Below are 14001 nucleotides of genomic sequence, written 5' to 3'. Positions count from 1 at the left end.
TACTTTGCCAGAAGTTACAACATGTAGCATTTACTGTCCTCACATTTTTATTGTAGCCGAGCAACAGCTCTTAGGCTGTAGCGCGGCATTTACTTCACTGAAGGCAAATCACCTTCATCCCCTTCTTGCATAGTTGGGCCACATTGTGTAACTTGCTAATGATCCAAATGACTTTTATTCTGTAAATGACTGCACTGAGGGACAGATGTTGCTGCAGGCGCTTTAATTTGTCGGAGTCAAATTAGTATACAATGAATTTCATAAACCTTCAAGGCGCTTCACTCAATCAGAATAGCCTTATGTTTTCCAGATAAATTATGTACAGAAGGAAATCTAGGTCAGACTTGATCTGTGCAATAAAAAAAAGCCAAGCGTTTGACTCTCAACTGAGAAAATGTATTGTCATCTCGTTTGTCATTGAAATATTTATTTGCATAACACTAAAGAAGTTCAGTAGGAACACAATTTCCATTTTCCATCTCATAAGCCGTATATTAGAATTTCAATAGTTGTCCTTTTGGGTTTGTTTGTTCTTTTTTTCCTTTCTTTTTCTTCTGCATTACTTTTAATGAATATCTGAATGCTCTGCAGATGTCAGTGTGTTTATGTTAAGGGAGCAAGTTGAACTGCTGACAGAAGGCGTTACTGTCAAAATAAATTTGTCTTCACCAATTATTATATGTATTATAGTTTTATCTCAATTATTAGCCTCAATAAAATTGTACACAACACAAGAGAGAGAATAAAAATCCCTGTTCCTGTGTACTGTCGGGCAAAGCTCTATAGCCCTCAGAGGCTAACAGTGTTGATACATAGTGACCAGTTTTTGTTTTCTCAGTCTGGTTTCGAATCTGTATCCTAATTAAAAATAAAATAAAATGCAGAGAAACCCAGAAATTTCCATAACTGCTGTTGGGGGCATATCCCAGTGTGTCTCATTTCATCTTGTTCTTTTGTTATTGGAAGATTTGAGTGGAGCTGTCTAACTTCAAAGTTCCAACTTATTCATGAAAGTGGAACAAAGACATGATGTTGGCGCCTGTCCAACTTATCAAGAGAGAGTTGGTGTCTTCCACCAACACATTTCACAGCAGGCTGATGCATAATCGTCCTTCTGTTTAGCCAGGATGTGGATGCAACAGAAATGAGACATAAAGGAGATGAAAGCCAAAACAGTGACCATGATCTAAGCTTGTGTGCCAAGATGTTTCTCATTCATCCTTCAAGCTGGAGAGGTTGTGTAGTTGTTTGTCTTGGGCTGTGGGTGGGCTGTGTGAGGAATTACATCTCCCCTCACCCACACATTGTGTCTGTCCACAGCTGCATTTAAAATGTGCCCCCATTAAAATAAACAGGAAGAAGTATTTTTATACATTTGGTTGTGTGTTTGACTGCACAAGGTCATGAAGCTTAACCTAGAACACTTCATTGGAGCTTTACATTTAAATAAATGCATTCAGATGAGCCAAAATTGATGTTAAGGGTTACAGCTCATGGAAATGGGAGAAACTCTGTCCCTCTTGCATTTAAATTCCTTCTTATATTGAATAATCACTGAATACAGATTTACATAATGTACTGCTGTTTGTGTGCATGCACTTGCCCCTGAGTGATGATGCATTTCTAGAGTTGTGAATAAAGTGTTTTGCATATGTAAAACAATTTGTATACTTTACGTTTCTGATGTTGTTTGGCATGTAACATAATACACAGAGCTGAATGAAACACATGCTGTGAGCATCTACATCTGTGAGTGACACATTCAAATTTAATAAATCAAAATAGTAGTGATCTATTCATCTTTGTAGCACCTTAGTATGCCTAAATAATCTCTAATGAACACAAGTTATGTTACCTGTTTATCACTTGGTTAGATTATGTTAAATTGGATTTACTGTGCCCAGCTTGTTTACCCCTCTCTCACTGTCCTGGAGTTATTGTTTCAGCAGCATTAAATTAGTAGTAGGATATCAAATGCATTGTTTGCTTGTCAAACACTCCAGATTCATTTCCTCAAGTGAGAAATTAAACCCATTTTATCTCCAGACCCTCTCTGCCCCGATTTTATGCCAAGAACAGCTAAAAAAATCTTACATTAAGGGGAAAGTGGTCTTTCTGCTCCCATAAGTCTTGTAAGTGTGGGGAAAAAATGTTCTCCACAGTGACATCAAGGGAAATTAAGGGCTATTCAAACCATACTCAGGTTGTCCATAATTCACCTCATCGCCTCTCTCTCTCTGCAACAGCGTGGACCTGGTGCATGCTCAGCTCCATGTGTGCGAGGGCCGCAGCCTGCCAGAACTCGGCCTCAAACAAGACAAGATCAGGGTGAATGGCTGCGCAATCCAGTGTAGAGTGACCACCGAGGACCCATCCAGAGGCTTCCAGCCAGACACGGGAAGGATTGAGGTAGGCTTTATCTACAAGTGCCCTCATTGTGTTCATTTGCTGGTGTAGTGAAGCTATTTGTCTACTAAGTAACCTAATGAAGGTGGCAAAGGCCAAAAGAAGCCAGCTGATTTTACAAAATCAAAAAGCTTTTTTGTGGCGGTTCAGATGGTGTGAACAAGACTGCAGGAGTTAAAAGGTTCTTTCTTTTTGGCCAAAAATGCAGGAATAATATTATTATTTAAAATTTCACGTGTACATTTTCCACCAGTATCCTGCGATCTCTAAATTCACCAAATCTGCCAGAGGAGTTGAGTGCACTCTATCAAAAGCCAGTGTTTGCGGCATATCAAATTATTTTAACCTTGTTAGTTTATACTCAAACAATAAGAGCCTTGGAGCCGACCATGCGTGCACCTGCATTGTGATCTTGATTTCTGAAAATAGAGCCAGTGATTCCAAACGAGAACTATTCCCATAGTGATATGATATAATTTTCCTGTTTTAATGAGAGAGGAGTATTCACATCCAGCACGGCCTGGGTGAGGCTGCTGCTACTGACAGGAACTAGAAATGTGAAAGCTTTCACTGATGGGTGCATTTAAACTGTTAGACTGAGTGGGTTCATCATTGTCTGGAGGTGGGGGTGTTGAAAACATTTCTTTTGGTTTACAAGTACTCTGTTCCACATTTTGATTAAAAAGAAATGGATTACCAATGACTTTCTGGTCTTACCAATTAATTCTGTTAAAAAGGGGTGAACTAGAAGTTGTTTTGCATATAGATTTAAATTTAATTTGTCATTTCATTTGGCTCAAAGGGGTTTTAGTTTATTAGCGGGATACGTGGCTCAATGATCAGACTTAATTTAACCTGGAAATATCAGCGCATTAAAGGAGCCATCTCAGAATTTTCTTAATTTTAAGTTGTATTATAGTAAGCAGCACATATTCCAGGATCACCTTTAAATTGGCCTTGCAGGACCAAACATCGAATCTGTTTTTAAATACCATCCTCATTAGATGGCATTCTCACGTTCATTACTATTCACCGTGAAAATTATGTGAGAAGAGTGGCCATGAAGAGGCTTGTGACCTTTCCATTTCAAGGACTTTCCACCTTGTTTCTACTCCATATTTTTCCTCTTCAGCTTCCCCCTGCAATTCTCAGAAACCGTCCTCCAACCTACCACTCAGCTCAACAATAATGTACATATTTCACACACCCAGATTCCTTCTTCATAGAGCGCTCACTCTTCTTTTCAGCTATTTTATTAATTTCCTTCTCCATCGGGTTTATTTTGGTCTCTTTACCCGTCATCCTGCACCATTTACCTGTGATTTTGAATGAGGGAACATGATGGACAATAGAGGGAGGCCTCACCACCACCATGCAATGTGAATGAAATAAACACAAAGATGGAGGAATGGGACACCAGGCACTTAATAAATTATTGCTGGACAGCCGTGACTGGTCGGAGGCGGAGCAACACAGTAAAAGGTGAAGGGCACGAGGATGAAAGTTATAGGTTGTAATTCACTTGATGTGTCCGAGGAAAGTCGAGTAATTGGCTTTGAGAAATAACGACACTGAAACTTCTGCGCGGGGTCGGATCAGATACAGATAACCCTTCAAACACGATGCTCCAAATATTTGAAACCCACGTGGTTGTAGCACAGAAGGTGATGGATTTTCAGCAGTGCTGTGTTTCAGGAGGAAAGGACTGGAGCCCTACACTTCTTCCATAAAGCACCAAAATAAACTGTCCTTTACTTGATTAGAAAAAACAACTTCACGTTAGAACAGCATAAAAATCTGCAAAAATAAAGGTGCGATATTTAACGTTGGAGGTAAAAAGGGAACAGCACCACATCAGAGGCTATTTTTATATCTCATCTGTATGTGAAGAGCAAAGTGATGCTCCTTAGTTCCTTAGTTTTCTGGGGCTGTTCACTGTGCGCGTGTGCGCTAAAGCAAACAAAACGGGGAGGAAAAATTGAACTTTGATAATAATAGATAGCAAGATTTGAACCTGAACTTCAAAATCAATAGGCAATGTTTTATTTATTATAGGAATGAAGTCATTACTGAGTTTTTCTGGGGCTTCTAGTTACTTTTCTCACCAGTATGGTGCCATACTTGCACCAACACATTCACCCCCAGGCAAGTTTCTGCCCTGAATAGATTTAATAGATGTGTTGCCGGGGAATAATGGATATGTTATATAATGTTAAAACAAATCACACCAGAACTACCACAGCTGCATTTTCATTGCAAAAAGTTAAAAATTTTATTGGTACATTTTTTAATAACAGTTCAGTAATTTATGCCTTTTTAGACTTTTTTAAAACAACAAAGAAGTTAAATTTGCTTAAAAACAACTGAATTTCAGTAAATCTTTACAATATTAACCAGCTTCATGCAACACAGCAAGGTTAGTGTTTAATTTGCGCAGCGTGGATTTACCACAGAGGTCTGCATACACTGAGTGATATTAAAATCTCACAAGTTTGACTTGTATATTTCATGTCTGCTCTTAAATAGGAATTTCCTTGAGGTGTTGACTACCTGCAATATATACAGTTTCCCTAAACTACTGTTTTCTCTTCTTCTCTCGGTTCATATTTTCCGTAAGATGCTTTGCTTATGCACCATTAAAACATTGGAGGAAGCAGAATGAAAAATATGCTAATGCCTTAGCTTTAGGGGAGCGTAGCCTTGAGCAAGTAAAATGGTGTTTAGGCATAGGAGGCACAGAGAAGAGGTTCATAGAGGGAGAAATAAAGTAAGGTGTGAGCGAGGGATGAGGAGTGATGGATGCCGTAGTGCAAGCACGGCAGCAGCCCCGTCGACAGAATGACTGGGAGGAATGGACTGCCTGCTTTGGAAGGCGAAGGGCGGAGAGTATTAAAGCAGCACCTTGACATTTTGTATTTTAATCAATTTTTCTTCAGACGCTCTTCACATTCGGTGTGTTTGCGAGTCTTTTGGCACGTAAACGCTGTGATCAGTTTAGCTTTGTGAGATATGAAGGTGATTCTAAGAAGCACAAGTGGAAAAACCTTTACTCCCATAGTGTGATAAGTGGATGATGAAAGACTATTTACTGAACCCTGAAATCACGTTACGGCAGTAAAATAAAGATGGTGGAAATATGGTTTTGTTGTTCACAGCGGGGGAAACAGTGGGGGTGAGTTTGAGCTTGCTTCATAGTATGCTGAGGTATTGAAGCGAATGATTAACATGTGATCTAAGGGAGCAGCGATCACCCTTTTTTCCATCTCGTTTATCTGCTGATCCATCTTCAGAGTTGCTCCATCGTGCTCGTGTCTTCCTTTCCTCTTAACTCTGTCCTCCTCTCTCCTTGTCAACGGTGCCCTTTTCTCCCAGTTTCCCATTGTTTCCACATTTGCTCTCAATCCATTACGTCCAACTATCAATCTTCCCTCATCCTTTCACCTTTAACATCCCTTAACCTTTAACATTACCAACAATCTCTTCCAATCCTTTTCTCGCATTTGTCTTTCCCAGCTTCGTCTCTGCAAGGCCAAGTCCTGCTGTTCTCCTCTCCTCCCAGTGTTCATTTTATTCAACCTCCTGTTACTCAGAAACTCATTTTACATCTTCCTTTTCCTCTCACTCACTCTGCCTCCACTCTGTCCTTCCTTCCTCCCTTCCTGCTGTCATGTCCTGCTCGGCGTACTAAACCAGGGGAACAGAAAACCCTTACTGGAGCAATACCAGACTACTTCATCTTCTCCTCCTTCATTCATTGTCCCATTAGTCATAATGTGACGATCAGATGAGGATTTAACTGTCCTCCCATACATCACTTGTCTTTTCTCTTCGACGTGTCAACCAGCATTACTCACATCTGTGTCTCCACTTCCACCCCCCCAACAGCATCCTTCTCTTGTTTGTTTCTTTTAATGGAACACATTTGCATGCGTCACTCAGCGTATTTGATGTGTTTGAAAATGCTTGTGCACGGGTCTGCAGGCCTGTGTGTGCCGGTATGTGTGCCTCGTTCATCCGAGGAGCAGTCTCGAGTTTGAAAACAGGTGGAGTCCTAATTGGAGGAAGTGTATTTGTCTTGCCTATCATCATAAAAACACCTTCAGCTGCACACCATAAACAGACCGGCTCGATCTTATTGGCAGTTTCATCACTGGTATCTTTCATTTTCTTCCCTGCCATTAACAGAGCCGCCAGTCAGCGGTGTAATCAACTGGTGACTGAACTTGTTATAAGTTTGAACTCCTGCTTAAAAGTTTTGACTGTTGATCGATTTCCTATGTGCTGTTTTTGTTTATTTTTGTGATTTGGGGTTTTAAAAAAAGTGGTTAACATAAGAGGCATTTTGACAGTATGTTTTCAAAACTGTGGTCCTGCATTACACTGTGAAAGAGGCTCAGAGTTGGCTCTTTAAAAATGCAGGTATCTCATTGGGTCATCTCATGATGCCTGCTACCATTACCTGCAGTACTGTGAAAGTCTTGGGCAAATGGATGCAGTGAGTTTAGTTGAGCATGTAGAAACATAAACGAATATAAGGCAAAAACGGTGTGGGTGTAATTCAAAGTCAACATTTGGTACGACCACCTGTATTCTTCAGGAATGGCTCTACATGCTTGTTGGACATTCAGAGCTCCCCTTTCGATGCTGGGTGCCTTTTTGTTCTGTTCTGTCAGATAATCCCACACTCATTCAATAAAGCTGACATTTTAAAATTTCAGCACCTCATCAGACCTGTTGCCACTGATTTTCAGTCCAGTTCTTGTGTAATTTGGCCCCCTCAGCCTTTTCTCCCTGTTTCTCTGCCTCAAGAATGGCTTCCCGACAGCCACACGTCCACTGAGACGGTTTCTGATGAGGCTTTAGTGAACAGTGGCTGGATCAACTGAAGGGCCAAATGCCTCTCCAGGTCCTGTGTCAAGTCTTTATTGGATTTTTTCCCCCTTGTTTCTTATGAAAATGACTTTAAGATGCTGTAGATGGCTGGGGTTGCCACTCGCAGGGAACACTGTACCGCTTGCCAGGTTTTTAGTTAATAGATGAATACTTTTATTTTAAGCTTTTGTCTCTAAATTCAGCTAAAGAAATGGAAACAAATGTCATTGTGACAGGCTTTTAGTAACAAAGTGCCTTAAGGTGCAACACTAGTTAATCTCTTGAGTTGGATGCCTTTCATGCTTGAATGAGTCATTGGTCAGTAGCTTATCAAACGAGTAAAAACAAACACTGAAAATGGTCAGCTACAAGGACTGGACTGCACATGTGTGAAGAAGTCAATGTCCAAAGGAACCCTTTGCACAGACTTCTGCACAATACTGTATTCAGACCAACCAGTAGATGTGCATTCAGGAAAACCCAGATGAGTTTTTCGAGAAGAAGCTGCCGTTGAAGAGAACAAGCAAGGGAAATGTGGCTGTTTGTCATAGCTATTTATTAATACTGTGCAGTTAATGTTATTATCGCGCAGTCTATATATGCGAACACCTGATTTTTGCATCCTTGTTTATTGGATCCAGTGTAGCTTGTTTTAAACTTCTGAGACTTCATAATCTTTAGATGCCTTAAGGATGCTATAATGTAATTTCAGCTAGTTTGAAAGTTATTAGTCCAAGTCTGGTGTAGGGCTTTGCAGTCTACTTGTGGCGTGAAAGAAAAATGGACCAATCACAAGGCTGTGTGAGTAAATTAGATTAAATTGCTAAACTAAAACCCACAGTGACACGTAAGGATGTAACCTTGGCGGTCTGTGCGCTCATAACTCAAGGACTAGCAGTATTTTCCATAATGGTAGTAAAAAGTGTCAAGGTCAGCATTTGTCTATAAAAAGCGGTTTGTCACCATTACTGGTAATGATAATGGTAACCTTATTATTTTATACGCAGATTAAAGTCATCCCCTCGCAGAGAGACTAACACATTCGGTGCAGTAAACCGTGTCATGCACTTATTAGTCAGCAGGATGTGATTTTCCCACACATACAGTTTGTAGATGTGATGATGCAAGATCACATCTACTGTCCAGTGCCTTCACGAGAGGAAACATCTCTTTTGGTTTCCGATAGCACTATACAAGGATTACACATAAAGCAAGAAAACAGAGTGAGGGGCACGTTCACATTGCCCCTTGTTAACACCCCCGACCCCTGACCAGAACACCAGACCTGCAGGAGGGCAAACCAGCAGCTCTGTGGCTACAGACACACATGCAGTCCTACAAGATGTGATTTCCCAAGAAAAAGGGTTTGACCTTGAAGGTCGTGGGTGGGGTGATTCCTCCCGTGTGAGCAGTGTCTACGCAGGCGGAGTTTGTTGAATCGCTGTGTGAGGAATATGTTTTTATCATATTTATGCATTTTTTTTTACCCTGTTTTTGTATCATGCATTGAATGCAGCATTTTCCCATCTTTGCTTCTCATCACCATGGTAATTATAGGCCCATACCAGCCTGTATTTTTACAGAGTGACATTTCTCCCGTTCCTTTATTAGTTTACCCTCGACTGAATTGTCTGCTCATCCATTTGGTGTGCCTCACTCTGCGTTCCCACCTCTTTCTCATCTCTCCTCTTTCCTTTTGTATTTTTAACTGCTAATTTTTGTTCATCAAAGCCAAATATTTGCTTATAATGTGCACGGAAATGATCGCGTTTGCAAATCCTTTTAATGATTTGATTAAAAACAACTATGGAACATGTTGAGAGACTGTCGGTGTTTGTATTGAGTCAAAGTCTCGGTGTGCAAAGTTTCTTACTTGGTTGCTGTAGCTCATTCAGGAGAAATCTATTTTCATTCAAAGACCAAAGCTTATTGAAATTGGGGAAATATGCATGAGTGAACATCGTGAAATGCTTTGTCTCCCAATTTTCACTTCAACTGCTCCAGATTCCAGGTGTCAAAGAAAATCCCGACTGTTATGGATAGTCGATGGCATAGATTTTTATTTATTTATTTATTTTTTGGAAATCGTTGCCGTTCTTCGGTAGTCTTCATTCCCAGCGACACAGCTCCTCCCAGCAATAAGAGCATTTGTGATTATCTGGTTCTTTTTTTTAAAAAAAATGTTACAATGAGACAAATTGAATAATTCTTGTTAGCAAATTGGTCTGCCGACGAAGTGAGGAGTAAGTGGATACATCTCGGAGGAATAAAAGAAGCAACAAAACAAATGAGTTTTCAGGCATAAATCCCACCACTCACACATCATTAGGAGTGATGAGAAAACAAAGCACGAATTAAATGCTCAACAAAAGGTGTAGTTTATCAGCAGAGGAATGCACATCTACAAGCTGTTGCCCCTGCTATGCACACAGTGTATTCTAAAAAATATTCGGACTTGAGACATGTTGTAGATTTAATTATTGAAACATAAAATTACAATCTTTGCGTCAGTCTTCACTCTGGAGGAGCCCAGGAAGACGAGCTGCTGCCTTTTTATTGTAGCTGTTGGGGATAATGAAGAATTGATGACTGTGAAAACATGTTTGTTTGTTTTTTTTTGTTTTTGTTTTTTTTTTAAAGAAAGTTAGTTTTATACGAAGACTCACCAGACACTTCATTAGGTACGCCTTGCTTGTGCTGGACTGGACACTGTTTTGCCTCATCCCACAGGTGTTTATAGGAGTGAGATCTGTGGAGACTGTATAGAAGCCGTGTTGAGTACCGTGAAATCATTTTCATGGTCAAGAAACCAGTTTGAGATGATTTAGTGTGACTGTAAAGGGATGAACACAGTCAGCAAGAGTACTGAAAGGTTGTGGCATCTCAGCAATGCTCACCTGGTACTAAGATTTAAGTTTTAGCCCATCTTCACATTATGAAGGCATAACACATCAAATCTGCTCCAAGGTTTGTGTTCAGAGATGCTCTTCTACATACCCTGATTGTAATAAGTGGTTACTTGAGTAGGGGTCAACGCTTCCATCAGCTTGAAGCAGTCTAGCTATTTTCCTTTGACCTCTGACATTAACAAGACATTTTCTTCCTGCCGCTTACTGAATATTTTCCTTTTCCCCCTGATCATTCTCTGTAACCACAGAGTTGCTCATGTGGGAAAATCCCAGTAGATCAGCAGTTTCTCGAATATTCAGACCAACGCGTTTGGCACCAACAATCATGCCACGTTCAAAGTTAAATCACCTTTCCTGCCGATTCTGATGCTCTGTTTTAACAGGTTGTATTAGCCATGTCTACGTGTCTACATGCATTGACTTGCTGCTATGTGATTTCCCTAATTAGACATTTGCATTAATGAGCAGTTGAGCAGGTGTACCTAACAAAATGTCAGGTGAGTGTGTATCCTAACAGAAACCCCAGCTACATTTCTCTCCATATTTTCGACCAGTGTGGTAGTTGCCATCCTTTTCTCCTTTATACTGCATCTTTCTCTGCTCCCACTGTATCTTTTCCCTTCTATTATCCCTTTCACCCTCTCCTGGATCCATTTCCATCTGCCTTCCTCACTTCCTGCTGTCACTATCAGTTTCCTCCTGTTTTCTGCCTCTGTTTATGTATGTGATCTAGACTGTACATGCAGGTGTGTGGGAGTGTTGGTGTGCAGCACGTTCAGACGTAGATGTGCTGCATGCACACAGGTGTGTTGTGTCTATAATTGAAATTCCCTGCTGTTGACAAGCCTTCTTGCCGTCTCATATTCCTGTCGTTTATGTTGTTTTTCCAGCTGATCCTCCCTCTCTCCTAACTCTCATTTATCATTCCTCCTGTTTTCTATCTACTCTCGCTATCACCCTCCCATCTCCTCTCTTCAGTTTCATATTTATATTTCTTTCTAGTTATTATTCACTCGTTCTCTGTCATTTCTCATTTTCCCCCCTGTGCACCTGCTTCGTGTCTTTTGCTCTTCTGTTAGTTGATTTTTGCAGTTTCATATTTCTTTCAATGTTTTCTTTCACCTTCTTGTCACATTGGTCCCCATCTATTTTTGCCTCTTCCTCTCTCTCATACCTGATTTCCACCTCCTATTCTTTCTTTTGCACCTCACTGTCATGTCACTCGTTAGTTTTTGCAGATTTCCCCCAGTTTCTCTCCTTTCATCTAATTTTTAAACGCTCGTTCTGTTGATTTTCTTATCCCCCTCTTTTCATTTATTTCTACATCTTTTGAATTAAACACTTCTCCTTTCTCTATCCTTCCACTCATTCTCCCTCCTTTCATCCCCTCTATGGAAATCTTTTCCTTATTTGTCACTTAGTCCCCCGCGCCTCCATCTTGCTTCCTCCTCCCTTACTCGTTTGTCTAAATCGGATTCCTCCCTTTTCTCCCTCCTGCTTTTGTGCACACCTGGTCTCCCATTCACTCTATTCACAGTATACTTCATCTCTTTGCTCCTTAACGCTGCACTATTTGTCATTTTGTTTTTCTTCTCATACCTGGCTGTCATTTTCTCTCTCCTCCTTTTGTTTTCAATGTCTTACTTTGTCTCTGCACCCTGTGTATTCACAGCTCTTATCTGTGTTCTTTCTCAGTCTTACATTTTCTATGGAGGATGCTTGCATGTGTTCACACATCTAGTATTAATATAATACAATACTGCATGGTTACATCGAGTGCCATGTCTGTACTGCATTATTGAATCAATACTTCAGGGAATACTTACAGGAAATCAGTACATTAGGAAAGGCTTACCTTTATATTTTTCCTACACAGTGTGCATATTGAAAGTGTTTAATTTGGCAACAAAAATTCGTTTCTCTTTAGTACTTTCCCCTTTTGCGTCGGCTGCGAGAGGATTGGAGTAACTGAAGTACTCTAGAAGTAGTTTTTTGAGATTATTGTTCAGGCACTTTCTCCTGTAGAACTTCGTAATGTTCGAGCTTTCTGATGCTTAACTTCATCTTGTTATTTATTCATTAAAAAAAAACAGTTCCCACAATTTGATGTAATTTGTTCTTTAATCTTCCTGCTGTTACCGTGTAATTGAAAGGCAGATCTGTTTGTTGATTTCAGACAAGCTCATTTGTTTGCGCAGATGAAACATTACTGAAGGATGCTCGACTTCATTGGGACTAAATTTGAGGAAGTTTCCATTTTTACCGAAAAAGTTGCGACTGACCCTGTAAAAGATGTTTGTTTAAAGACAGATGGAGACAGTTGAGTTTTTAATGTCTAAAATGGCATCAAATGAGAAATTACGCCTACACTCTGTGTTTTTCAGTGATTATCCACTTCAAATGAGCGTTTCTAGCACCTCAGAAGAAAAGAGGGGCATTAATGTTTCTTTAAGACAGCAATGACCTGAAACTTGAGCTTTTCATTACAGGATTTTGAAGCTGTGTAATGATAAAATACCCAGTCTCCTTCTGAAACATGACTGTTTCTGTCAGTTTTAAATGACAATAAAATCAAGATTGTTCATTTCTTGAGTGCGTAAGAGGTAAAGACAGCTATCAGCTTCAAGTGTGGTGAAGCACAGTTATTCATGTTTTGACTGGGGATGCACGGAACAAGTAAAGCAGGTGTCTTCACTAGTCATTTATCAAAATGCCTATTTTCAGTTTTCACAGTGGGTCTACATTTATGGGCTCAAAATGTGGTCATAAATATTTTGTACTTGTAAAAAAGATTTGTATGTGTAAAAAAGATTTGTGTGTGGACTTAGGGGAAAAAAAACCTGCAAGTTACAAGTACGGATTTTGACCCTATTTTTCTTCCCTTCATCTGATTGGTCAATGTCATGTCAATCACAAATGTAACAATCCAATCAGAGAACAGATGGGTTTGGCTGTCGAGGGGCGCTTTTTTTTTTAACTGCAGGTCTTTGAAGGGAATAAATGCCCTTTTACATGCCAACCCAGCGTTTTCCTTCATCACCACGAAGGAAAACAGTCTGTGGTCGTCCAAGTTTGGTGATTTTTGTGTCACAGGTCTACGTGTTTAATACAGGGACTTCCACAGCCTTTTCAACAGCACTGCGGACGCAGGGGGGGGGGCAGTGTTTTGGAAATGACAGTCTTCATTACAAAGCTTTCTTCGTTATGAATTAGCATACATGTTTTTATTGAACATTTGAAGAACCAGCAAAAAAAACAAACTCTTGTAGAGGACATAAAGTCAGAGATAGAAAAGACAAGGAGCAGGTGCATCTAGTACAGGTAGAGCTGCTGCAAAAACCCACAGAGCCCAGCAGCCAGCGCAACAAATTCTGGATCCTTTGCTTTTAGTTAGCAGTTAGCATTAGCAGCACATCCTGCGTCCGACGTGAAAGGACTTTTATGCTGCGCACTGTGACTCACAGCAATGGTCCTGGGTCAGCCCTGACTTTGTGTTAAACTAATCCTAAAGTAATAATGGTATTTCTAACCACTGATATAGCACAACTTTTTCCTTTCAACAGCTACTGAAAGTTAGGGGACCTAGCTGCTATCGGATATTTATATAGCGATCCTCCAGCTTCAAACTGTATCACCCTTCAAGGACCTGCAGTTCAAAAAAGCGCCCCTCCGACAGCCAAACCCATCTGTTCTCTGATTGGATTGTTACATTTGTGATTGACATGACATTGACCAATCAGATGAAAGGAAGAAAAATAGGGTCAAAATCCGTACTTGTAACTTGCAGGGTTTTTTTTTTTTCCTAAGTCCACAC

General features: G+C 40.2%; 1 protein-coding gene across 5 annotated transcripts in view; it reads left to right on the top strand.

Moving 5' to 3' along the window:
• pcxb (pyruvate carboxylase b) overlaps window positions 1–14001 on the top strand; it is a 294355-nt gene that overhangs the window by 104877 nt on the left and 175477 nt on the right. For all 5 annotated transcript variants that reach the window (XM_040012478.1, XM_040012479.1, XM_040012477.1 and 2 more), the window contains one exon: window positions 2247–2409. In XM_040012478.1, the coding sequence (XP_039868412.1) occupies window positions 2247–2409 (163 nt within the window). The remainder of the gene's footprint in view (window positions 1–2246; window positions 2410–14001) is intronic.

The sequence above is a fragment of the Simochromis diagramma genome, unplaced genomic scaffold (assembly GCF_900408965.1).
Source record: "Simochromis diagramma unplaced genomic scaffold, fSimDia1.1 OVJJ01000604.1, whole genome shotgun sequence".
In the NCBI taxonomy this organism is placed as follows: domain Eukaryota; kingdom Metazoa; phylum Chordata; class Actinopteri; order Cichliformes; family Cichlidae; genus Simochromis; species Simochromis diagramma.
Note: the sequence above shows the minus strand (reverse complement) of the source record. Positions and strands in the feature narration are given on the sequence as shown.